The sequence below is a fragment of the Salmo salar genome, chromosome 12 (genome assembly GCF_965601325.2).
Source record: "Salmo salar chromosome 12, fSalSal1, whole genome shotgun sequence".
NCBI classification, from domain to species: Eukaryota; Metazoa; Chordata; class Actinopteri; order Salmoniformes; family Salmonidae; genus Salmo; species Salmo salar.
Window position 1 is genome coordinate 42,436,254 of NC_138302.1, and position 24,383 is coordinate 42,460,636.

Sequence of the window (24,383 nt, forward strand, 5' to 3'; positions counted from 1 at the left end):
TCTAAGATTTATAGATGAATATCTCTTGAATGCACCTGTAATGCCAGATTTAAAAATAACTTGACTGGGTAATCACACTTTGCGATAAAAGGGGATGCGATACTCAGAACAATAGGCTAGCAATACAGGTCAGCGCCATCTTGGAACAATCGCATATCAAATCTAGTCTTGTATACTATTGTCAATAATCCCTTACCTTTGATTATCTTCATCCTTAGGCACTTCCAGGAATCCCAGGTCCACAACAAATGTAGTTTCGTTCGAAAAAGTTCATCCTTTATGTTCTATTAGCTTGTTGTTGTTAGCGCGTTCTGAAGGCTGCACCAAAAGTTCCGACGTGCGCGGGGCTACTCTTTCAACAAAATGCATTTTTTTCTTATTTAGGTTCGTTCAAACGTTGTATAACATAAATCTTTAGGGCCTTTTTCAACCAGAGCTCCAATAACATTCAAGGGGGACGATTGCATTGTCTTTATAAACGTTTCGAAAGGGGAGGGTAGCCAGGGGCGCCGGCGTCATAATGGTGATGGCCCTCTCCGTGTGACCACGTTCCACAGCGTGTCATTCTGTCAGTTTTCACAGTAGGAGACTCAAATCACTTTGTAAAGACTGGGGACATCTAGTGGAAGCAATAGGAAGTGCTCAATGAACCATAGCTCACGGTGTGATTAATGGGCAACGTGATGAAGTTGAGTTCAATTCAGAATTCCACTTCCTGTTTCGATCTGTCTCGGGGTTTTGACTGCCATATGAGTTCTGTTATACTCACAGACACCATTCAAACAGTTTTAGAAACTTTAGGGTGTTTTCTATCCACAAGTATTAATTATATGCATATCCTAGCTTCTGAGTTTGAGTAGTAGGCCGTTTAAAATGGGCACACATTTTTTTCAAAATGCGCTGTGGCGCCCCTTATCCTAGGCGACCGTCAAGAGGTTAAAGGAACTGCAGGAATTTCTGGCAAGTACTGGCTGTGTGCTACATGTGACAACAATCTCCCGTATTCTTCATATGAATGGGCTATGGGGTAGGGTGGCAAGACGGAAGCCTTTTCTTACAATGAAAAACATCCAAGCCCGGCTGAAGTTTGCAAAAACAAACATCAAGTCCCCCAAAAGCACGTGGTAAAATGTGTTATGGTCTGATGAAACCAAGGTTGAACTTTTTGGCCATAATTCCAAAAGGTATGTTTGGAGCAAAAACAACACTGCACATCACCCAAAGAACACCATACCCACAGTGAAGCATGGTGGTGGCAGCATCATGCTTTGGGGCTGTTTTTCTTCAGCTGGAACCGGGACGGAATTATGAACAGTTCCAAATACCAGGCAATTTTGGCACAAAACCTTCAGGCGTCCGTTAGAAAGCTGAAGATGAAGAGGAAGTTCACCTTTCAGCACGACAACGACCCAAAGCACACATCCAAATCCACGAAAGCATGGCTTCACCAGAAGAAGATTTAACGTTTTGGAATGGCCCAGCCAGAGCCCAGACCTGAATCCAATTGAACATCTCTGGGGTGATCTGAAGAGGGTTGTGCACAATCTGACAGATTTGGAGCGCTTTTGCAAAGAAGAGTGGGCAAATATTGCCACATCAAGATGTGCCATGCTAATAGACTCCTACCCAAAAAGACTGAGTGCTGTAATAAAATCAAAAGGTGCTTCAACAAAGTATTAGTTTAAGGGTGTGCACACTTATGCAACCAGGTTATTGTGGGTTTTTTATTTTTTCCCCCTCAGATTTCAGTTTGTTTTTCAATTGAATTGTTCACGTTATAGGTCACATTAAAGGTGGAAAAAGTTCTGACATGATTTATCTTTGTCTCATTATTTTACATCACAAAAACCTGGCATTTTAACAGGGGTGTGTAGACTTTTTATATCCACTGTACATTTCAAATAAGAAATTTGAATAAACTTAGTTGAGCAAAGCATTAAAAGACAAATGATGCATGCATGCGAGGCCAGAAAATAAATCCTTTGCCATTGTGAACCAAACGACCAAAATCCTAATCCTACTAACTGAAATATCATAAAAGCATTAAAACAAATTAAAGTTATGAAGAGTATTTTCTAGGGATGCACGATATATCGGTGAACATATCGGAATCGGACGATATTAACTAAAAATGCCAACATCGATATCGGCCCGATGTCTTTCTAGTTTAACGCCTACGTGCAAAACCGTTGTCAAAGCTGATGCGCATACCTATATAATGTAATGACATTACCTACATGACGTAATGACACCACGTAAAATGTTGCGCTACATGTGCAACACAGCATTCTTAACCTAGCCCACAATGTCAAGCAGTCATTTGATAGAGTAAGAACATTTCAACGAGACGACAACTCAAAGGCGAAATCCATTAACGCCAAGATAATGGTATTCATTGCCCTTGACAGTCAACCGTTCTCTGTTGTGGATGATGTTGGCTTTTGCGACTGGTCGGGCACCGGTACACACTACCAAGTACACCATTTTTCAGATGTTGCCCTACTGGAGTTACACAGTAGTAGCGTCACTGCTATTAGCTTCACGACATGCTATGGGATGCCGTTTGGGTTTTTGCGTGTCAAAAAAGATACACGTCAAATAACGCTATTTGACAAATACACTATTTGACACGTTAAATTAGCTTTTAATTTCACATGTCAAATAACACAGTTCTATTATAGAATGTTGTGTGTTCTGAATTTGCACCTGCAAGCCAAGCGCCACCACTACTATCAGTAGCACTGTCAAAGCTGTACAAAAAAGTCTGCAAACACTGGCCACGGATGATGTGTTTACAATACCACGTTAGTAATAAAGCATTATTTGTTCGACCGCAACTTCTGGGGTAGCTAGCTAGCTTTAGCTTGGTACCTAGCTTGCACCAATCCAACCAGCCTGAAAACAATAACCAGTAGAAACTGCAGTCATTTTCATTATAGCAATGATTTAGGAATCCTTGTGAGTAAGTTCAATAAAATAAATGGCTAGTCAGCTACTTAACCCTGTTGCCCAAAGCTAATGTTATAAGCAGCCAGCTAGCTTCATCTGGCTAGTCAGGCTCGACCGGACCGGGTTATGTGTTGTGAAGCCAGCCACGATAAGGATTAGGCACAATAGTGGAGTTTGCGGTTTGCCTTCAAAATAGAATTACCTCTTTGAAAGTGATGCAGACTAGATAATGTTAAACAAGGTTGGAATGTGAAGCAATGAAATGGGGAATCAGTCTAATCGGTGACACCCACAGAACACAACTGTGAAGAGTTTACACAAATATTAGTGTTGTAGCTCTTATTGTGGGACTGTGAATGTGTGAAATGACCTCCCCAGTCAGCCCATTATGTGTATTGACATTCGTATTACACTGTACAGCTTTACCCCATTTCTTTGATCCCCAATCTGTAGGTTAAGCTGTACAGTGCAATATGAATGTCAATACATGCCTATACTGTGCCCCTGCCCTCTCTCTCTGTCCCTAGCTAGCTCGCTATGAAAGATGCAAGTATCTGTGTTCTCGGAAATATGGCAACGAATCAGTCTCATCCGTTCCAAAAATACTGAATCTTAGGAGTCGATTCCTAGTGGAATTAAATCTTGACACTCAGAAATAGTCAAGGAATCAATTATTTTGGAGTTGACTCTACACCACTACATCATCGTCGTTAACACTGCTGGAAAAATGGCAGAGAAAGGCAAGCAACAACAGCGAAGTCCTATATGGCAATACTTTGAGAAGGGAAATGAGAAGGAAATGCAAACTTTGCGAGATGGAATTTAGGTACATTAATGGTAAAACGCGCAGTGCTTAACTTGTTATGGATAGGGGGCAGTATTTTCACGGCCGGATAAAGAACTTACCCGATTTAATCTGATTATTACTCCTGCCCAGAAACTACAATATGCATATAATTAGCTTTGGGTAGAAAACACTCCAAGGTTTCTAAAACTGTTTGAATGGTGTCTGAGTATAACAGAACTCATTTGGCAGGCCAAAACCTGAGAAGATTCCAAACAGGAAGCGCCCTCTCTGACCATTTCTTGGCCTTCTTGATCATCTCTATCCAAAACAGGGGATCTCTGCTGTAACGTGACATTTTCTAACGCTCCCATAGGCTCTCAGAAGGCGCCAGAACGTTGAATGATGACTTTGCAGGCCAAGGCTGAAAAACGGTAGCGCATTCCGACTCCCGGTCGGAATATTATCGCTTTTTTACGAGAAAAATCGCATTAAAAATTGATTTTAAACAGCGTTTGACATGCTTCGAAGTACGGTAATGGAATATTTTGAATTTTTTTGTCACGAAACGCGCCGGGCGCGTCACCCTTCGTTACCCTTCGGATAGTGTCTTGAACGCACAACAAAACGCCACTATTTGGATATAACTATGGATTATTTGGAACCAAACCAACATTTGTTATTGAAGTAGAAGTCCTGGGAGTGCATTCTGACGAAGAACAGCAAAGGTAATCCAATTTTTCTTATAGTAAATCTGAGTTTGGTGAGTACCAAACTTGGTGGGTGTCAAAATAGCTAGCCCGTGATGGCGAGCTATCTACTCAGAATATTGCAAAATGTGCTTTCACCGAAAAGCTATTTTAAAATCGGACACCGCGATTGCATAAAGGAGTTCTGTATCTATAATTCTTAAAATAATTATGTTTTTTGTGAACGTTTATCGTGAGTAATTTAGTAAATTCACCGGCAGTGTTCAGTGGGTATGCTAGTTCTGAACGTCACATGCTAATGTAAAAAGCTGGTTTTTGATATAAATATGAACTTGATTGAACAAAACATGCATGTATTGTAAAACATAATGTCCTAGGAGTGTCATCTGATGAAGATCTTCAAAGGTTAGTGCTGCATTTAGCTGTGGTTTTGTTTTTTGTGACATTATATGCTAGCTTGAAAAATGGGTGTCTGATTATTTCTGGCAGGGTACTCTGCTGACATAATGGAATGTTTTGCTTTCGCTGTAAAGCCTTTTTGAAATCGGACAATGTGGTTAGATAAAGGAGAGTCTTGTCTTTAAAATGGTGTAAAATAGTCATATGTTTGAAAAATTGAAGTTTTCTGATTTTTGAGGAGTTTGTATTTCGCGCCACGCCTATCATTGGATATTGGAGCAGGTGTTCCGCTAGTGGAACGTCTAGATGTAAGATTAACCATCTGAAAGGGACGAGACACAAATCATTGCTGGCAGCAGCACAGCTGCATTGTGAATTTATACGGAAACCGATGGCTGTTTTAAACGGGGTCCGCACCTAAAGGGATCTCAAACCATGAGAAAACAAGAGTCTCTGGTCTGATGAAACCAAGAGAATTTTTTTGGCATGAATGCCAAGCATCACTTCTGGAGGAAACCTGGTACCATCCCTACTGTGAAATGAGGTGGCAGCATCATGCTATGGGGATGTTTTTCAGCGGCAGGGACTATCAGGGTCGAGGGAAAGATGAACAGAACAAAGTACAGAGATCCTTGATGAAAACCTGCACCAGAGCACTCAGGACTACAGACTGGGGCAAATGTTCACCTTCCAACAGGACAACGACCCTAAGCACACAGCCAGAGCCCAGACTTAAACCAGATCGAACATATCTGGAGAGACCTGAAAATAGCTGTGAAACGACGCTCCCCATCCATCCTGACAGAGCTTGAAAGGATCTGCAGAGAAGAATGGGAGAAACTCCCTAAAAACAGGTGAGCCAAGCTTGTAGCGTCATACCCAAGAAGACCGCATTCAACCATGGAAAGATGTCTGGGAATATTGCTGAATATAAACAGTGTAGTTATTCCTTCCGCACCTCCGCAAGGCAATCAAATAAGTAAAATGACGGTATAGGGACAAAGTGGAGTCGCAATTCAACGGCTCAGACACGAGACGTATTTGGCAGGGTCTACAGGCAATTACGGACTACAAAAAGAAAACCAGCCACGTCACGGATACCGACGTCTTGCTTCCAGACAAACTAAACACCTCCTTTGCCCGCTTTGAGGATAATACAGTGCCACCGACGCGGCCCACTACCAAGGACTGCGGGCCCCTCCTTCACCGTGGCCAACGTGAATAAGACATTTAAACGTGTTAACCCTCGCAAGGCTGCTGGCCCAGACGGCATCCCTAGCCGCGTCCTCAGAGCATGCAAAGACCAGCTGGCTGGTGTGTTTACGGACATATTCAATCGCTCCCTATCCCAGTCTGCTGTCCCCACATGCTTCAAGATGGCCACCCTTGTTTCTGTACCCAAGAAGGCAAAGATAACTGAACGAAATTACTATCGCCCCGTAGCACTCACTTCTGTCGTCATGAAGTGCTTGGAGAGACTAGTCAAGGATCATGTCACCTCCAGACTTACCTGCCACCCTATACCCACTTCAGTTTGCATACCCCAGCAGGTCCACAGACGATGCCATTGCTATGCACACTGCCTTATCCCATCTGGACAAGAGGAATACCTATGTAAGAATGCTTGTCATTGACTACAGCTCAGCATGCAACACCATAGCACCCTCCAAGCTCATAATTAAGCTTGAGGCCCTGGGTCTCAACCCCGCCCTGTGCAATTGGTCCCGGGACTTTCTGACAAGCCGCCCCTAGGTGGTGAAGGTAGGAAACATCTCCATTTCGCTGATCCTCAACACTGGGGCCCCACAAGGGTGCGTGGTCAGCCCCTCCTGTACTCCCTATTCACCCATGATTGCGTGGCCATGCACCCCTCCAACTCAGTCATCAAGTTTGCAGATGACACAACAGTAGTGGGCTTGATTATCAACAACGACAAGACAGCGTACAGGGAGGAGGTGAGGGCACTCGGAGTGTGGTGTCAGGAAAACAACATCTCACTCAACGTCAACAAAACAAAGGAGATGATCGTGGACTTCAGGAAACAGCAGAGGGAGCACCCCCCTATCCACATCGACCGGACAGTAGTAGGGAAGGTGGAATTTTTTTTTTAAGTTCAACGGCGTACACATCACGGATAAATTTAAATGGTCCACCCACACAGACAGTGTGGTGAAAAAGGCGCAATTGCGCCTCTTCAACTCAGGAGGATGAAGAAATTCGGCTTGTCACCTTAAACCCTCACAAACTTTTACAGATTTACAATTGAGAGCATTCTGTCGGGCTGTATCACGGTACCACCCTCAACCGCAGGGCTCTCCAGAGGGTGGTGTGGACAACAACCACCCGAGCCACTGCCTGTTTACCCCGCTACCATCCAGAAGGCAAGGTCAGTACAGGTGCATCAAAGCTTGGACCGAGAGACTGAAAAACAGCTTCTATCTCAAAGCCATCAGACTGCTAAACAGCCATCAGTAACACAGAGACGCTGCTGCCTGCATACAGACTCAAATCATTGGCCACTTTAATAAATGGATCACTAGTCACTAAGTAAAGACACTTTAATAATGTTTACATATCTTGCATTTCTCATCTCATATGTTTATACTGTATTTTATACCATGTATTGCATCTTGCCTATGCCACTCGGCTATCGCTCATCCATATAAATATATGTACATATTCTTATTCCATCCCTTTACATTTGTGTGTATAAGGTAGTTGTTGTGAAATTGTTAGATTACTTGTTAGATATGACTGCACTGTCATAACTAGAAGCACAAGCATTTCGCTACACTCGCTTTAACATCTGCTAACCATGTGTATGCAACCAATACATTTGGCCTTTAGGCTGTAATCGCTGTCAAACGTGCTTCAACAAAGTACTGAGGAAAGGGTCTGAATACTTATGTAAATTATATATTTCAGTTATTTTTTTATTTGTTTTTGCTTTGTCATTATGGGGTATTGTGTGTAGATTGATTGAGGGAATTTTTTTGGGGTATAAGGCTGTAACATAACAAAATGTGGAAAAAGTCAAGGGGTCTGAATACTTTCTAAATGCGCAGTATTCGATGCACACTTTTCCACAATGCATTGGAAGAGGTGCGCTGCAGGTGATAGGCCCTAGTTCTCTACAAGTAGCCAAATTTAATTGGGGAGATGCCCGAAGCTTCTACGGTGGTGTTCAAATGTAGGCTAAGTAGCTTTTGTTCTTTTTAAAATGATCACGAGTATTGCATCACAGGCTAGCTTCATCTTTGAAAACAGAAGTGTTATTTTCTGTTTTCTTACTGAAACGTCTTTCTTGTTCTCTTGTCAGAGCTTTTAAACTAAATACTAAAACATCTTTTGATTTCTGAATGTGTCGAACCAAATGATCTGTTTCTGTCTTCTATCCTATTTATAAAAATGACTGATGGGATACATGGTCTGCTACGTTATAGGTCAAACGTGTAATTATGCCTATAACTCCATTCCTATTCTAGTCAAAATTTAGAGAAATTAATCAAATTGGAAATGAGCTATTTTCAGGCTGGTTAGTGCGATGCTTGTCTGTTGAATTTGGAAAAATCCACCCACACAGGGACGCGCCGCAACTACTTAGCCAATCAGGAGCTGCTACTCCGTGATGTATTGTTGTCTCTACCTTCTTGCCCTTTGCTGTTGTCTGTGCCCAATAATGTTTGTACCATGTTTTGTGCTGCTGCAGTGTTGTTTTGCTACCATGCTGTGTTGTCATATGTTGCTGCCTTGCTGTTATCGTCTTAGGTCTCTCTCTTTATGTAGTGTTGTGTTGTCTCTTGTCGTGATGCGTGTTTTGTCCTATATTTTAATTTAATTGTATAATTTTTTTTTTTTATCCCAGCCCCTGTCCCCGCAAGAGGCTTTTTTTCCTTTTGGTAGGCTGTCATTGTAAATAAGAATTTGTTCTTAACTGACTTGCCTAGTTAAATAAAATACTGCAGTGCAGGCCGTGGTATACTGTATAATTCTTACTAAACGGTACCTGCTAAATAGTGTGCAACAATGAGTAAATAGTATGCAGTTTAATTATGTAGTACGCTAGTATGGGTATTCGGACACAGCCAATGTCTTTAGGGAGGTAGAATGGGGGAAACATTGACCTGACTGCAGTTGTGGCGATCGGCAGCTCAGAAGGCTGTATTGATTCATAGGGAATTTGATTGCAGGCAGCTTCTGTGTGGTCGACAGAGTTGGCTTGCATGCGAGTACACTGCAGCACGTCACTAGGGTGTGCGTGCCGCCATGTGTTTGTGTGTGTGTGTGCAGTCGCTAGTACATGGGATACGTAGAGCCATGAAGCCTCAGAACAGTGTGCCGGCAGCTTTGTGGTCCTGGAGACAGGAGCCTGGATGGATTTGACAGGGATAGTGACAGACCGAAGGCATGGAAGGAAGTGGTAGGAGGAATATTATTTTGTCTTTTATTTTTGAGTAAGACATGTTCCTGGCTTTTTGGTCTTTTTCAGTTTTTGCGCTGCCAGTTTCTGTTTGCAGCCTTGCCCATTGTTTGCAAACTGGTGAACGTTCAATGAGTGGGTTAAGACCTCAGCGTGCTTCAGTTTCGGTTGGGGCCTCGTTGAGCTCGGCTTGGCGAACCGAACGAGTGTACTTGCATAAGACCTTCGCTTGAAAAATTTGAAAAAAGAGGCAATAAAATCTGTCATTCATTTTGACGTTTTTGCAGAGGAGATCTTAGTCATGCAATTTTGCATCTGACTTGGGTGTTTGTGCAGTTTTTCTCAAGTGAAAACATTTGCATGAGGACGAGTCATCTCTCATTGAAGAATCCCTACTGTTGACCAGTCGCTGACGATGGGGCGTATACTTTGGCTACTAACTTCTGCTTGCCTGGTGAAAAATGTAGGGTGCCTGAACAGCCGGTGAATTTAAAACTTTTTTTGTAAGAACATAGTATATGGGACTGATTTTAAGAAATTTTGCTTAGTTAATTTGCTTAATATTATGGTGTTTCTATTCCAAGAAAAACGAAAAACCCTCTGGATTTCCGTTAGGATGGAACAGAAAATATGGCGCTGTACAATGGGAGTAGGCTACAGTACTTGGCTATTTAGCTAAAGAATCCCCATGTTGTGCGGGCACGTGGGAGACGGGTTCAATTCCCCGATGGGGAGGAAGAAGTAGGCTGTCCTTTTTTAAATAAGAATTTGTTCTTAACTTACTTGCCTAGTTAAATAAAGGTTACACTAAGAGATTAATATTTCTACACCATAATTGTAGTCTAACCAATACCCGAAAAGAGATTCAGTCAAAATAAAACATCTCATTGATTTATCAAGACCAGTGCTTGTCTCAGAGCAGTGCAAACCGTTGTAGGCTATTGCTTCAAATCCTATTGCTTCTAACTTCAATATGATCTTTAAATAAGACCTACGCCACTTTTAACAGCACATTACTCAACACTAGTGAGATTCATGTCGGTTACGGTAGGCCTACAGTTTATCAAAAAATATGACATGACTCTCCTCCAATAATTACATATAGAGGATTGGATTATTGGAGGATTCTAAATACAAACCAAAAGCCGCCTCATGAGTCTCCCGGTGGTGGCCGGCACAGGTATCTGTAGCAACTCATTTTGCATTGCTGTGCAGTGACTTAGACAGCTGTGCCACTGGGGAGGCCCCATCCACAAAGTATCAAAGTACAGAGAATCTCCAAAATGGCCTCCAAAACCTATTTCATTTTTTTTTTAACTAAAGTGAGCGATTTGTAATCTGAATAAAGGCCAAAATAATATTTGTGAAGGCCAAAACATTTATTTCTGTTTTTAGAGGGAGAGAAATGCTGGGCCAATTGTGCGCCACCCTATAGGACTCCCAATCACGGTCGATGTGATGCATAATAGGGGATACAGCTAGAGAACTGCAAGGCAATCCCATTGTGCGCCACTCGGGAGCCATTACCAATATATATTGTCCTGCTAATAACAGGGTTAATAATATATCTGAGAATATCCAAGGGGCTTTTATATAATTCTAAATTAATAATCGCTTTGTTTAAAAAATAATATTTTGGAGATGATTTTGATTTTCGTACAACGTGATTGGTCGGGAGTGGGCTACACTACTACAGTAAGAGTAAAATAATAACCTTATTGTAGCAACAGTTTTAGTAAGTAATACTGAAGTCGAACACAATTATCAGTTTCTATTTAGGTTTATGTCGCCCATTCATTGTTAGTTAGAGACACAGTAGACCCAAAAGCATAATCAGTGCTCTAACTCCCCCTTGCGCTGGTTTGGAGCAATGAAGTGGTGACACAGGGTACCGTACTAAATCACAAATTACCTCTAAGTACCGCAGCATAGTCGCAAAACATTTAGAGGAGCAACCACTGTACCATGGTATGTTTTCATGTTCATTAATGACTTTCTGTCTAGGCTATATGAATTGTAGAAAACCCTTACAGTGCTCCTGGGCATTTTCTCTCCGCTCTCTCTAACTCAAACTCTGGGACACCTTTTCACTTTGCAGAGGAAGGGTAACAATTTTTTTTTTTTTTTAGTACCCTTTCCCAGATCTGTGCCTCGACACAATCCTGTCTCGGTGCTCTACTGACAATTCCTTCGAGCTCATGACTTGGTTTTTGCTCTGACATGCACTGTCAACTGTGGGACCTTTAATATATACAGGTGTGTGCCTTTCCAAATCATGTCCAATCAATTGAATTTACCACAGGTGGACGGGTGGACAATCAAGTTGTAGAAACATCTCAAGGAAGATCAATGGAAACAGGATGCACCTGAGCTCAATTTTGAGTCTCATAGCAAAGGGTCTGAATACTTGTTATTTCAGTTTTTTATTTTTAAATTTGCAAAAATATCTAAACCTGTTTACACTTTGTCATCATGGGGTATTGTGTGTAGAATAATTATTTAATACATTTTAGAATAAGGCTCTAATGCAACAAAATGTGGAGGGGTCTGAATATTTTCCGAATGCACTGTATCAGGAGTTCACTAGCTATAGAATGAAGCACATGCAACCTTTACCTTCGATTAATTTCTTTCCAACTCTTTCTTTCCCCTCCTTGCCTCTTTTGACCTCACACTCACAAGGCAGGCAATACACTTGACCTCATCTTTACTACAGGCTGTTCGCCTACTAATCTCACTGCAACCCCCATCCAGGTCTCTGATCACTTTGTTTCCTTTTCTGACTGCCTCTAGCTACTCAGCCTCTACCCAGATGGCCATTGCAATCTTCGCTGTTTCTGTCCCACTATTCTCTCCTCTTCCAATCTTTTCTCTCCCGTCTGCTATATCCTTCTGCCTCTTCGACCTTACTCTCCTTCCTTTCCGCATCCTATGACTCGCACTGTCCCCTTTCCTCCCGGACGGCTACGCTCTCCCCTCCTGGCTGAGTGACTGTTTGTGAGTTTACAGAACAGGGCTACGGGCAGCTGAGTGAAAATTGAGAAGAACTAAACTTCCAGAGGACCTATCAACCTTTCACTCCCTCTTCTCTACCTCTGTATGCACTGCTAAAGCCACTTTCAAATCAAATCAAATTTATTTATATAGCCCTTCGTACATCAGCTGATATCTCAAAGTGCTGTACAGAAACCCAGCCTAAAACCCCAAACAGCAAGCAATGCATGTGAAAGAAGCACGGTGGCTAGGAAAAACTCCCTAGGAAAAACTCCCTAGAAAGGCCAAAAACCTAGGAAGAAACCTAGAGAGGAACCAGGCTATGAGGGGTGGCCAGTCCTCTTCTGGCTGTGCCGGGTGGATATTATAACAGAACATGGTCAAGATGTTAAAATGTTCATAAATGACCAGCATGGTCAAATAATAATAATCATAGTAGTTGTCAAGGGTGCAGCAAGCACGTCCGGTGAACAGGTCAGGGTTCCATAGCTGCAGGCAGAACAGTTGAAACTGGAGCAGCAGCATGGCCAGGTGGACTGGGGACAGCAAGGAGTCATCATGCCAGGTAGTCCTGAGGCATGGTCCTAGGGCTCAGGTCCTCCGAGAGAAAGAAAGAAAGAGAGAATTAGAGAGAGCATATTTAAAATCACACAGGACACCGGATAAGACAAGAGAAATACTCCAGATGTAACAGACTGACCCTAGCCCCCCGACACATAAACTACTGCAGCATAAATACTGGAGGCTGAGACAGGAGGGATCAGAAGACACTGTGGCCCCATCCGATGATACCCCCGGACAGGGCCAAACAGGCAGGATATAACCCCACCCACTTTTCCAAAGCACAGCCCCCACACCACTAGAGGGATGTCTCCAACCACCAACTTACCGTCCTAAGACGAGGCCGAGTATAGCCCAGTAAGATCTCCGCCACGGCACAACCCAAGGGGGAGGGGGGGGGGGCGCCAACCCAGACAGGAAGACCACGTCAGTGACTCAACCCACTCAAGTGACGCACCCCTCCCATGGACCGCATGGAAGAACACCAGTAAGCCAGTGACTCAGCCCCTGTAATAGGGTTAGAGGCAGAGAATCCCAGTGGAGCGAGGGGAACTGGCAAGGCAGAGACAGCAAGGGCGGTTCGTTGCTCCAGCCTTTCCGTTCACCTTCACACTCCTGGGCCAGACTATATTTAATCATAGGACCTACTGAAGAGATAAGCCTTCAGTAAAGACTTAAAGGTTGAGACTGAGTCTGCGTCTCCCACATGGGTAGGCAGACCATTCCATAAAAATGGAGCTCTATAGGAGAAAGCCCTACCTCCAGCCGTTTGCTTAGAAATTCTAGGGACAATTAGGAGGCCTGCGTCTTGTGACCGTAGCGTACGTGTAGGTATGTACGGCAGGACCAAATCGGAAAGATAGGTAGGAGCAAGCCCATGTAATGCTTTGTAGGTTAGCAGTAAAACCTTGAAATCAGCCCTTGCCTTAACAGGAAGCCAGTGTAGGGAGGCTAGCACTGGAGTAATATGATCAAATTTTTTGGTTCTAGTCAGGATTCTAGCAGCCGTATTTAGCACTAACTGAAGTTTGTTTAGTGCTTTATCCGGGTAGCCGGAAAGTAGAGCATTGCAGTAGTCCAGCCTAGAAGTAACAAAAGCATGGATTAATTTTTCTGCATCATTTTTGGACAGAAAGTTTCTGATTTTTGCAATGTTACGTAGATGGAAAAAAGCTGTCCTTGAAACAGTCTTGATATGTTCTTCAAAAGAGAGATCAGGGTCCAGAGTAACGCCGAGGTCCTTCACAGTTTTATTTGAGACGACTGTACAACCATCCAGATTAATTGTCAGATTCAACAGAAGATCTCTTTGTTTCTTGGGACCTAGAACAAGCATCTCTGTTTTGTCCGAGTTTAAAAGTAGAACGTTTGCAGCCATCCACTTCTTTATGTCTGAAACACAGGCTTCTAGCGAGGGCAGTTTTGGGGCTTCACCATGTTTCATTGAAATGTACAGCTGTGTGTCGTCTGCATAGCAGTGAAATTTAACATTATGTTTTCGAATGACAACCCCAGGAGGTAAAATATATAGTGAAAACAATAGTGGTCCTAAAACGGAACCTTGAGGAACACCGAAATTTACAATTGATTTGTCAGAGGACAAACCATTCACAGAGACAAACTGATATCTTTCCGACAGATAAGATCTAAACCAGGCCAGAACTTGTCCATGTAGACCAATTTGGGTTTCCAATCTCTCCAAAAGAATGTTTCTATCACTCTAAATTTCAAGCTTCTGCCTCCAAACCTAGGAAACTTTTCTTCCTTCTCCCTCCTTAATCCTCTACCCCCTCCCTCCTCCCTTTCTGCGGATGACTTTGTTAACCACTTTGAAAAGAAGGTTGACGACATCCTTTCCTCATTCACTCAGCCTATTGAGTCCATTTGTCCCATTCACACAGAACTATCCTACGCCTTGACCTCTTTCTCCCCTCTCTCTCCAGATCCTGCTACTAGTGAGGTCCGGACACCTGACAACTTGCCCGCTCGACCCCGTCCCCTTCTCCCTTTTCCAGACCATCTCTGGAGACCTTTTCCCAATCCTTACTTCCCTCAACAACTCATTCCTGACAACTGGCTGCGTCCCCTCTGACTTCAAAATGGCCAGAGTTGCTCCCCTTCTCAAGAAACCAACACTCGACCCCGCTGACATCAAAAACTACAGACCAGTATCCGTTCGTTATTTTCTTACCAAAAAACGTGACACGTGCTGTCTGACCAACTCTCTCACTCAGAACGATCTTGAACCTAAGCAGTCAGGTTTCAAGACGGGTCACTCAACCGAGACTGCTCTTCTCTGTGTGTCGGAGGCTCTCCGCACTGCCAAAGCTGACTCTCTCCTCTGTTCTCATCCTCCTAGATCTATCTTCTGCCTTCAACACCGTGAACCATCAGATCCTCCTCTCCACCCTCTCAGGGCTGGACGTCTCAGGCTCTGTACACTCTTGGATTGCATCCTGCCTGGCAGGCCGCTCCTACCAGATGACATGGAGAGGATCTGTGTCTGCACCTCGTACTCTCACTACTGGTGTCCCCTAGGGCTCGGTTCTAAGCCCTCTCCTCTTTTCTCTATACACCAAGTCAATCTGCTCCATCATATTCTCGCATGGTCTCGCCTATCATTGCTATGCGGACGACACTCAACTTATTTTCTCCTTCCCTCCTGCGTGCCTGGCAGACATCTCAGCTTGGATGTCGGCCCTCAAGCTCAACCTCAACAAGATGGAGCTGCTCTTCCTCCCTGGGAAGGCCTGCCCGATCCAAGACCTCTCCATCACGATTGACAACTCCATGGTGTCCCCCTCCCAGAGTGCAAAGAACCTTGGCCTGACCCTGGAAAACACCCTGTCATTCTCTGAAAACATCATAGCATTGACTCGCTCCTGCAGGCTCATTCTCTACAACATCTGTAGAGTACGACCCTACCTCACACAGGAAGCGGCGCAGGTCCTAATCCAGGTACTTGTCCTCTCCCGTCTGGACTACTGCAACTCGCTGTAGACTGGGCTCCCCGCTTGTGCCATCAAACCCCTGTAACTTAGGCTGGGGCCTGCCTGGTGTTCAACTTTCCAAAGTTCTCCCATGTCACCCCGCTCCTCTGTACACTCCGCTGGCTTCCAGTCTCGCATCCACTACAAGACCATGGTACTTGCCTACGGAGCAGCAAGAGGACCTGCCCCTCCCCACCTTCAGGCTATGCTGAAACCAAACACCCTAACCAGAGTGCCCCATTATGCCACCTCTGATCTCATGACTTTTTTCCTTACTAGATCTGGCTTTGATGATAGCTACTTTATTGAGTAACAATTTACATAATATGACTGTGATATGTGTTGTCCCACTTAGCTATCGTAAGATGAATGCACTAACTGTAAGTCGCTCTGGATAAGAGTGTCTGCTAAATTACTAAAATGTAATATAGTTTTATATGCTATTGCCTACTGCTATGGCCTAGCCTTATAGCAGATCCTGTTCATACTGTATAGCTTACTGTGTTTTGCTACCACCAGGTACTGCTAATGTCTATACATATTGTATACTATGCTAGTTCACTGCTAATGTACATGGTGTACATGATTATGTACATGTACATGATTATGGTGCTACGTCCTGCTCGCAAGCCCAGTGCTATTAGTCGCTACATGCTAATCCGTAGTCATTTATATTGTGTACATTACAGCTATAACTGTTACATAGCGGTGCTATTACTGTTAGCCTGTGCTACATGCCTCATTGCTATTAGCCTTTGCTGATGTGTAATAGATTCCCTGTTCTATTCCATTACAGAAAACCACGTCACTTTCATCTATTCCATTAGTCTACTTCCTATTGCCGTGTGTGTATGTGTCTGTTTGTTCTGTGGTGATAAATGTGTGTTCTGTACATCTGTCTCCTACTGGTCATTCACCCTTCTAACCCGAGGGCCCAGGCCGATTTGTCACTATAATTTAAACTTTTGAGACCTCCACTATTTGGTGGCACTCTTTTACATGAATGCTGAACCTGTGTGTTTTCCATCTCACAATCCTAAGAGCTCCATTCAAGGTGTGTGTGTGGAATTTGACTATCTGACCAAGGCTATGTCCTAATGACAGTGGTTGGCCTTTTACATTTACATTTTTTAAAAACATTTTAGTCATTTAGCAGACGCTCTTATCCAGAGCGACTTACAGTGGTGAATGCATACATTTCATACATTTCTTTCCGTACTGGTCCCCCGTGGGAATCGAACCCACAACCCTGGCGTTGCAAACACCATGCTCTACCAACTGAGCCACACGGGACCTTTTCTCTTTCAATGGTTCAACCAAGCCTGAAGACTGGAAAAAGCAGCTGTTGACCGATGCAGGCTATCGGGTAGCGTCTGTCCAATCAAATGCTAAACGGAGGAAATGCCAAATAGTCCCGCGAGCTGGCAATGAAAGAGTTACCACAGAGACTGCGTGTTTACGTTGCTGCTTCCCACAGCTTGGTACAGACCCTGTTTCCGTGGCAACAGCCCTGATTCCAACTGGCGCTTGGGAGTCTGTTTCATTGACATTATCCTCATACCTGCATGAGGCAGGCTGCAAATAAACGCCGCATGGCAGAAATTGCATGTCTAAGTCGTCCCATATACCCCTCCACATGTGCTCTGCCTTGGTTTATAAATAACATGTTGCTCAAAATGGGCCCGCGACGATATTAGCCCATATCACATGAATCGTGCCATATCTGCCTTCTCTACACACAATTCTCTGCTGGAAGTGATTCAGTGCTCATGGGTACAATTGGTGATGCTATAAGAACATATTGTTGCTATATGAAAACCAAGGACTTCTCTCTGACCTTATGTGTCCTTGAGTTTTAATGAGTTCTGGGTCTACTTTTGTATCTTTGTAGCTGTAAAAGTACACTTCTTGGCATGAGTCTTGAATAAAGTTATGGTTTCATGTGCTCATAATTCTGTAACAATATTAACACAAAAGCATTGAGGAACAGATTTAGTCAAATTGGGTCAGACTCCGAACACCCTGGTGATGCATGCCGATTTCACCTGTGTGTTTGACCTTCACTAATGGATTGCTTCAGCTCGTGTACAGATGGCTATGCATGCCAAAATCATGTTTAATATCTGGACACCCCATAACAAATAATGCCCCTCCCCCCACCCACAACGTCAGGGTTGTGCACATCTTTACTATATCACAGAATCGGTAGACCAGCGCGGGCCCTCTTGACTGACATCTTTCATTTCAAGGGCGAGTCATAATGTGTCATGGGAAGGGTATAGATTTTATTTCTCCGTATAATTAACTGCATTATGACAGCCCAGCTGTGCATTTGAGGAAGGGAGAGGGGAACATGGAAATGCAGAGGATTGAAGAAATTCAGAACCGTAAAGGAATTCTGAGAATGGCATAAAATATTTCAGAGGATTTGCAGGCTTTGGGGTTTTAACCTCTAATTTGATACATAAACATTTGTCATGTGCCAAATTTTACTGAGAAAGACTACCCTTAAAGAAAGCCCAGTGGTAAAATCCTAGACATTTCTGGTGATTTAGTTATTTTCTAAAGCCATTGTGTAATGATTCTGAACAATGACTGGATTTGCATTTGCAGTAAGCCCACAGTTCTGTGTTTACTCTCATTATGAGTGGAAGATAGAGGCATGACACCCATTTTATTATTTTATCTAGCGTATTTTCATCGAGTCATTAACACATCTTCTTGTTTTCTTCCAGATGTCTACCATCCACTTACTAAAGCACACTCCAGCTACAGCAGCCTCTACTGCCACAGACCAAAATGCACAAACTCAATTTCCCAGCGGACCTTTAGGCTCCAAGGACCAGATCAGGGTCCTAGGAGGTGGGCAGATCAATCACTGCATGTCCCACGCCAAGCACCCCAGGATGGGCGAGGCGGGCACTAGTTCAGGCAGCCTCAGCCCCTGCGCCCCCTCGTCACCCCTCAATAGCGAGGAGGATGATGGAGGGGGCGGGCGGCGGGCGAAGAAGAAACGAAAGAAAAAAGACAAAAAGGGCGAGCCTGGTGCCGCCTGGCAGCACAAGGGCTCGGAGAAGGACAACAAACCAAAGAAAAAGAGGCAGCAGAAAGAAGGGAAGGAGCTGCTGCCATGCAAGTCTAAGGCGCCCATGAAGTTGGAGGTCAAGGTGAAGGAGGGGAAGTCACCGAAAGAGGCACCAAAAGAGGTGAAGAGAGGGAGGAAACCCAAGGTCCAGGTGCAGGCCCCGCCCCTGGTCAAGCCCCCCGCAAAATGCAAGAGCGCCCCATCTCCTCCCAGGCAGAGGGGCCGCAAACCCAGGTGAGGGGCTTTTTACCACTAGTGCTTTCACTCGATTAACTCGATTTCACTCGGTTTCTCGATTGATGGGTCACAACCAGGTTCTCTTGGGTGGGTTGCGGTTAAAGACTTGGTTGTATTTAGTTAGAGACATGGTTTCTCTAGTGGGGCGTAATACAATTAAATTCATTTAGGTGGGTTATAACTCAATGTTTGGAAGTCAGACTCACTGCTGTAACTCTGCTTCAACTCCTCTCAGTTTGAGAGATTGGATTTTTCCCAAAGGGGAGATTTTTCCAGGTTGTACCATGTCCTTGAACCTTTGTTTTAGGTGATGTAGTTGTGGGAGTTAATATTTGTCCGGTGCTAATATTTAGCAAAATTCTGTGGTCTGGTTGGAATTTCCGCAGCAGAGTGGGGGGCATTTTCCTAATCACTCTGCAGGATGGACGGATTTGAGATATGAATAAATCAAAATCAAATTAAATGTATTTATATAGCCCTTCGTACATCAGCTGATATCTCAAAGTGCTGTACAGAAACCCAGCCTAAAACCCCAAACAGCAAGCAATGCATGTGAAAGAAGCACGGTGGCTAGGAAAAACTCCCTAGGAAAAACTCCCTAGAAAGGCCAAAAACCTAGGAAGAAACCTAGAAACCCGAATACTGTGGGTAACTTTTTTAAAACCTATGCACTCTTATCTACACTCCAAAAAAAACATAACCAAGAAAAGAAAATGTCCCACTCATCCAGCTGTGGGCATTCTCTGCTAGTATAGCTGCTGAGATGTGAGGAGGTAAGGCGTTAAACACACATTGCAGGCATGACCCACTGGTCAGTTGAGTACGGATTACAAACACTCCCTAGTTCCAACCATAGAAATACAATTACTAGAATAGACATTCTCTAGTATTTATATGGTGCCAACCCTGCTGTGCCTCTACAGAGAGCAAGTCCTACAAGGGCCAGTACCAGTGGAGAAGAAGAAAAAGGGCAAGAGGAAAAGCGTGGCTGTCCTCCAGGAGGCTGGAGAGAGCGACGACGCGGCCTCCCTGTCCACGCTGGTCGTGGGGGGAGAGGAGAGCATCGACCCCCTTGACAACACTGTGAGGAACTGACTAACAGCATGAGGGCTGGGGGAAGGGCAGGATGGGCTGAGTGACACTTGCTTCTCTAAAACCTCACTATTACAATGTTTTTATGTAGTAGTGTACATTAGTATAGCTGTGTGTGTATAATTTGTGTAGCCTATACTGTATTCTTAGATTTTCAGTTTACTTGAAAGCGGTGGTTTGTTTAACACCACAATCTACGTACTTATCATGCTGACACTCCCCAAGTAACATATTTTATCAGTATACAGTATTTATCTACGTACAGTAGCTATTGCTTGAATCGATTACACTAAGTTAACCCAAGCCACCCCTCAACCCCCTTCTATCTTTTTTCTCTGGTAGAAGCGTCGCTCAGGGCGACAAGTGAAGCGCAGAAAGTACAACGAGGACCTGGACTTCAAGGTGGTAGATGATGACGGGGAGACCATCGCTGTGCTGGGGACAGGCCGCATCCCTGCCCTCAACGCTGCCACTCTCGCCTGGCAGGCTGAGGTAGCAATCTTGTTCTTTGTCTTTGGCCATGTCTGAATACTCGTACTATCATCCTAATAGGCCTTTTGGGTATGCCAAAAAGGTTTTATGTTAAATTTTGAAAAACTCATTTAGACTTTTCATCTAGTATGAATTCGTTGCACTATTGAGGAAGAGAATTGTCTTTTCAGACACACGTGTTTGACAACAGCTGATTATGTCATACTCATTTAGACTTTTCATCTAGTATGAATTTGCTGCACTATTGACGAAGAGAATCGTCTTTTGACAACAGCTGATTATCAGATAAGAGAACGAGATGTACCAAAATGAATGAATGGAGGGGAACAACCCAATTGCGCATTAGATGATGACTTCTCATTGTGGATGACTGTATGTTTGTTGCTTTTTGCAGTGGTTCTTAAACCAGTCCTAAGGGACGCCCAGCCATTCCATGTATTTGATCTATTCCAGAGCTAGCACACCTGATTCAACTTGCCAACTAATCATCAAGCCCTTGAGGTAGTTCAGGGGGGTCCCGAGGAGAGGTTTGAGAACTAGTAGCTTACTGCATACGATTTTACTAAATAGTATTTTTTTTAGTATGGTTTATACATTTAGTAAGTAGTTGGCTGCATAGATTTTGGACACAGCCACAGTCTCTCCTCTCCCCCTCTCTCTGCTGTGCCCAACTTCTGTCCCCCTCAGTAAGGCCAAACACACTCTTACCCTGCGTAAGTAATCCCCTCTCTCCCCTCCGTCACAGGAGCCCCCTGAAGATGAGGCGAACATCATTGAGAAAATCCTGTCGGTTCGAACTGCGAAGAAAGAGGTACACCGCCCGACACGCACACGTTTCCCCTATATTTATTTTCAGCAGTGGATGCCGAGATTTATTTTGTTGAACAACTGAAGGTCACTTCTGGTGACTTAAACTGGAGTAGAATGTTTTTTTTTTCTATTTTTTATCTTCCTTTGAAACTCTTCTGAAAATCGTGAACAGTTTAATTGTATCTCTTGAGCTCAATGACATCACCAGCCAGGTAATCTGTATATTAACCCAAAAAACTATTTAGCTAGCGTAACTTTACTGTTTCTTAGCTAACAATTATTACATACATCTATTAATAAGGTTAGCTACACTTGCAGGATTACAAGCTAGCTAGCTAGCTACCTTGGAGGCTTCTCGGATGATCTGATGAGAATCTGAGGAAGCCATGTGACTTGTCTCTCGGATCTTTAGCAAAGGTCTCGGCAAAATAAATATATATTCTGTACCAGTTAAAAGTTTGGACACCTACTCATTCAAGCGTTTTTCTTTATTTTGACAATTTTCTACATTGTAGAATAATAGTGAAGACATCAAAACTATGAAATAACACATGAAATCATGTAGTAACCAAAAAAGTGTTAAACAAATCAAAATATATTTTGTTTGAGATTCTTCAAAGAAGCCACCCTTTTCAGCTTTGCACACTCTTGGCATTTTCTCAACCAGCTTCGAGGTAGTCACCTGGAATGCATTTGAATTAACAGGTGTGCCTTGTTAAAAGTTCATTTGTGGAATTTCTTTCCTCCTTAACGCATTTGAGCCAATTAGTTACTTTAAAACATGAAGGTCAGTCAATGTGCAGTCGCAAAAAACCATCAAGCGCTATGATGAAACTGGCTCTCGTGAGGACCGCCACAGAAAAAGAAGATCCAGGCGTATCTCTGCTGTAGAGGATAAGTTCATTGGAGTTACCAGCCTCAGAAATTGAAGCCCAAATAAATGCAGAGTTCAAGTAACAGACACATCTCAACATCAGCTGTTCAAAGGAGACTGTGTGAATCAGGCATTCATGGTCGAATTGCTGCTAAGAAACCTCTACTAAAGGACACCAATAAGAAGAAGAGACTTGCTTGGGCCAAGAAACGCAAGCAATGGATATTAGACCGGTGGAAGTCTGTCTTTGGTCTGATTAATCCAAATTTGAGATTTTTGGTTCCTACCGCAGTGTCTTTGTGAGATGCAGAGTAGGTGAACGGATGATCTCCACATGTGTGGTTCCCACCGTGAAGAATGGAGGTGGTGTGATGGTCTGGGGGTGCTTTGCTGGTGACACTGTCGTGATTTAAGGCACACTTAACCAGCAAGGCTACCACAGCATTCTGCAGCGATACTCCATCCCATCTGGTTTGCTCTTAGTGGGACTATCATTTTTTTTTTAACAGGACAATGACCCAACACACCTCCAGGCGGTGTAAGGGCTATTCAACCAATAAGGGGAGAGATGCATCAGATGACCTTGCCTGTACAATCACCCGACCTCAACCCAATTGAGATGGTTTGGGATGAGTTGGACCGCAGAGTGAAGGAAAAGCAGCCAACAAGTGCTCAGCATATGTGGGAACTCCTTCAAGACTGTTGGAAAAGCATTCCTCATGAAGCTGGTTGAGAGCATGCTGAGAGTGTGCAAAGGGTGGCTACTTTGAAGAATCTAAAATATATTTTGATCTAACACTTTATTGGTTACTTCATGATTCCATATGTGTTATTTCATAGTTTTGATGTCTTCACTATTATTCTACAATGTAGAAAATTGCAAAAATAAAGAAAAACCCTTGAATGAGTAGGTGTGTCCAAACTTTTGACTGGTACTGTGTGTGTGTGTGTATATTTGTATGTATCACACTCTAACAACAAGGTGTCTGTGGATTAGCAACATGTTTGTTTACTTTATTTGATGTTTTAGTTTTTCTCTAGTTCTTTTCTCTTTTCTTTCCAGGCATCCCCTGAGGAGACACCTGAGGAGTCAGAGGAGTTCTATGTCAAGTACAGAAATTTGTAAGTGTGCTTAGCAAGGTGGAAGGCCACAATGACAGTGATTATCTGATAACAGACATTCTGTAGCATCAAATAGTCCCAATTCCTTTGAAGAATTCTTTGTGTATGACACATTATGATGATATAGCTCTCGAGAGGTTTTCAATGCTACGCCCAGTCAAAAGGAGGATTTTCTCATATTTATCTATGTTATACGATGCATTTCCATGTTCTTAAAACCGTACATGTTGTTAAGATACTATGGCCTGTGGGATTGCTTCTTAAATGGTGGGATTAGTTTAATTTAGTGCATTGTGTACACACTACTTGAGATGCTTTTCCCCTTGAATATATAATTTAACCCCCCTTTTACTCTTGCTCACAGCTCCTACCTGCATTGTAAATGGGCAACTTTAGAGGATTTGGAGAAGGACCCTCGCATACACCAAAAAATCAAGCGCTTCAGGACTAAGCAGGCCCAAATGAAGCACATATTTGTTGAGGTGAGCCTACTCGCATCTCACATTTTTCGGAATTTTTGGGGGATATTTTATGTTTGTATATAAAAATGTACTGTTGGCTACTCTGTGACAGTGTTTTTGATTTGTAGTGGTGTACATTTTGTACTTTGCATAACATTTATAGCTATGTAAAGTATCACATGAAACACATTTATATTGATTAACGTCTACTCCTCCATGTAGCCTGATGAAGACCTCTTTAACCCTGACTACATAGAAGTGGATCGAGTTCTGGAGGTGGCCATCACTACAGATACAGAGACAGGAGAGGTGAGACAGGGAAAGCCAGTTACTCACCACCACTGACCTTTTTTATGCAAGCGCGTGTGTGTGTATGCGCGCGTGCATTTGCTTCATTTAGTGT

General features: G+C 43.4%; 1 protein-coding gene across 8 annotated transcripts in view; it reads left to right on the forward strand.

Annotated features, from left to right (window-relative positions):
- chd6 (chromodomain helicase DNA binding protein 6) overlaps positions 1-24,383 on the forward strand; it is a 137,184-nt gene that overhangs the window by 30,602 nt on the left and 82,199 nt on the right. For all 8 annotated transcript variants that reach the window (XM_014131640.3, XM_014131639.3, XM_014131634.3 and 5 more), the window contains exons 3-9: positions 18,543-19,126; positions 20,053-20,212; positions 20,564-20,713; positions 21,459-21,524; positions 23,461-23,519; positions 23,884-24,001; positions 24,203-24,289. In XM_014131640.3, the coding sequence (XP_013987115.1) occupies positions 18,543-19,126; positions 20,053-20,212; positions 20,564-20,713; positions 21,459-21,524; positions 23,461-23,519; positions 23,884-24,001; positions 24,203-24,289 (1,224 nt within the window). The remainder of the gene's footprint in view (positions 1-18,542; positions 19,127-20,052; positions 20,213-20,563; positions 20,714-21,458; positions 21,525-23,460; positions 23,520-23,883; positions 24,002-24,202; positions 24,290-24,383) is intronic.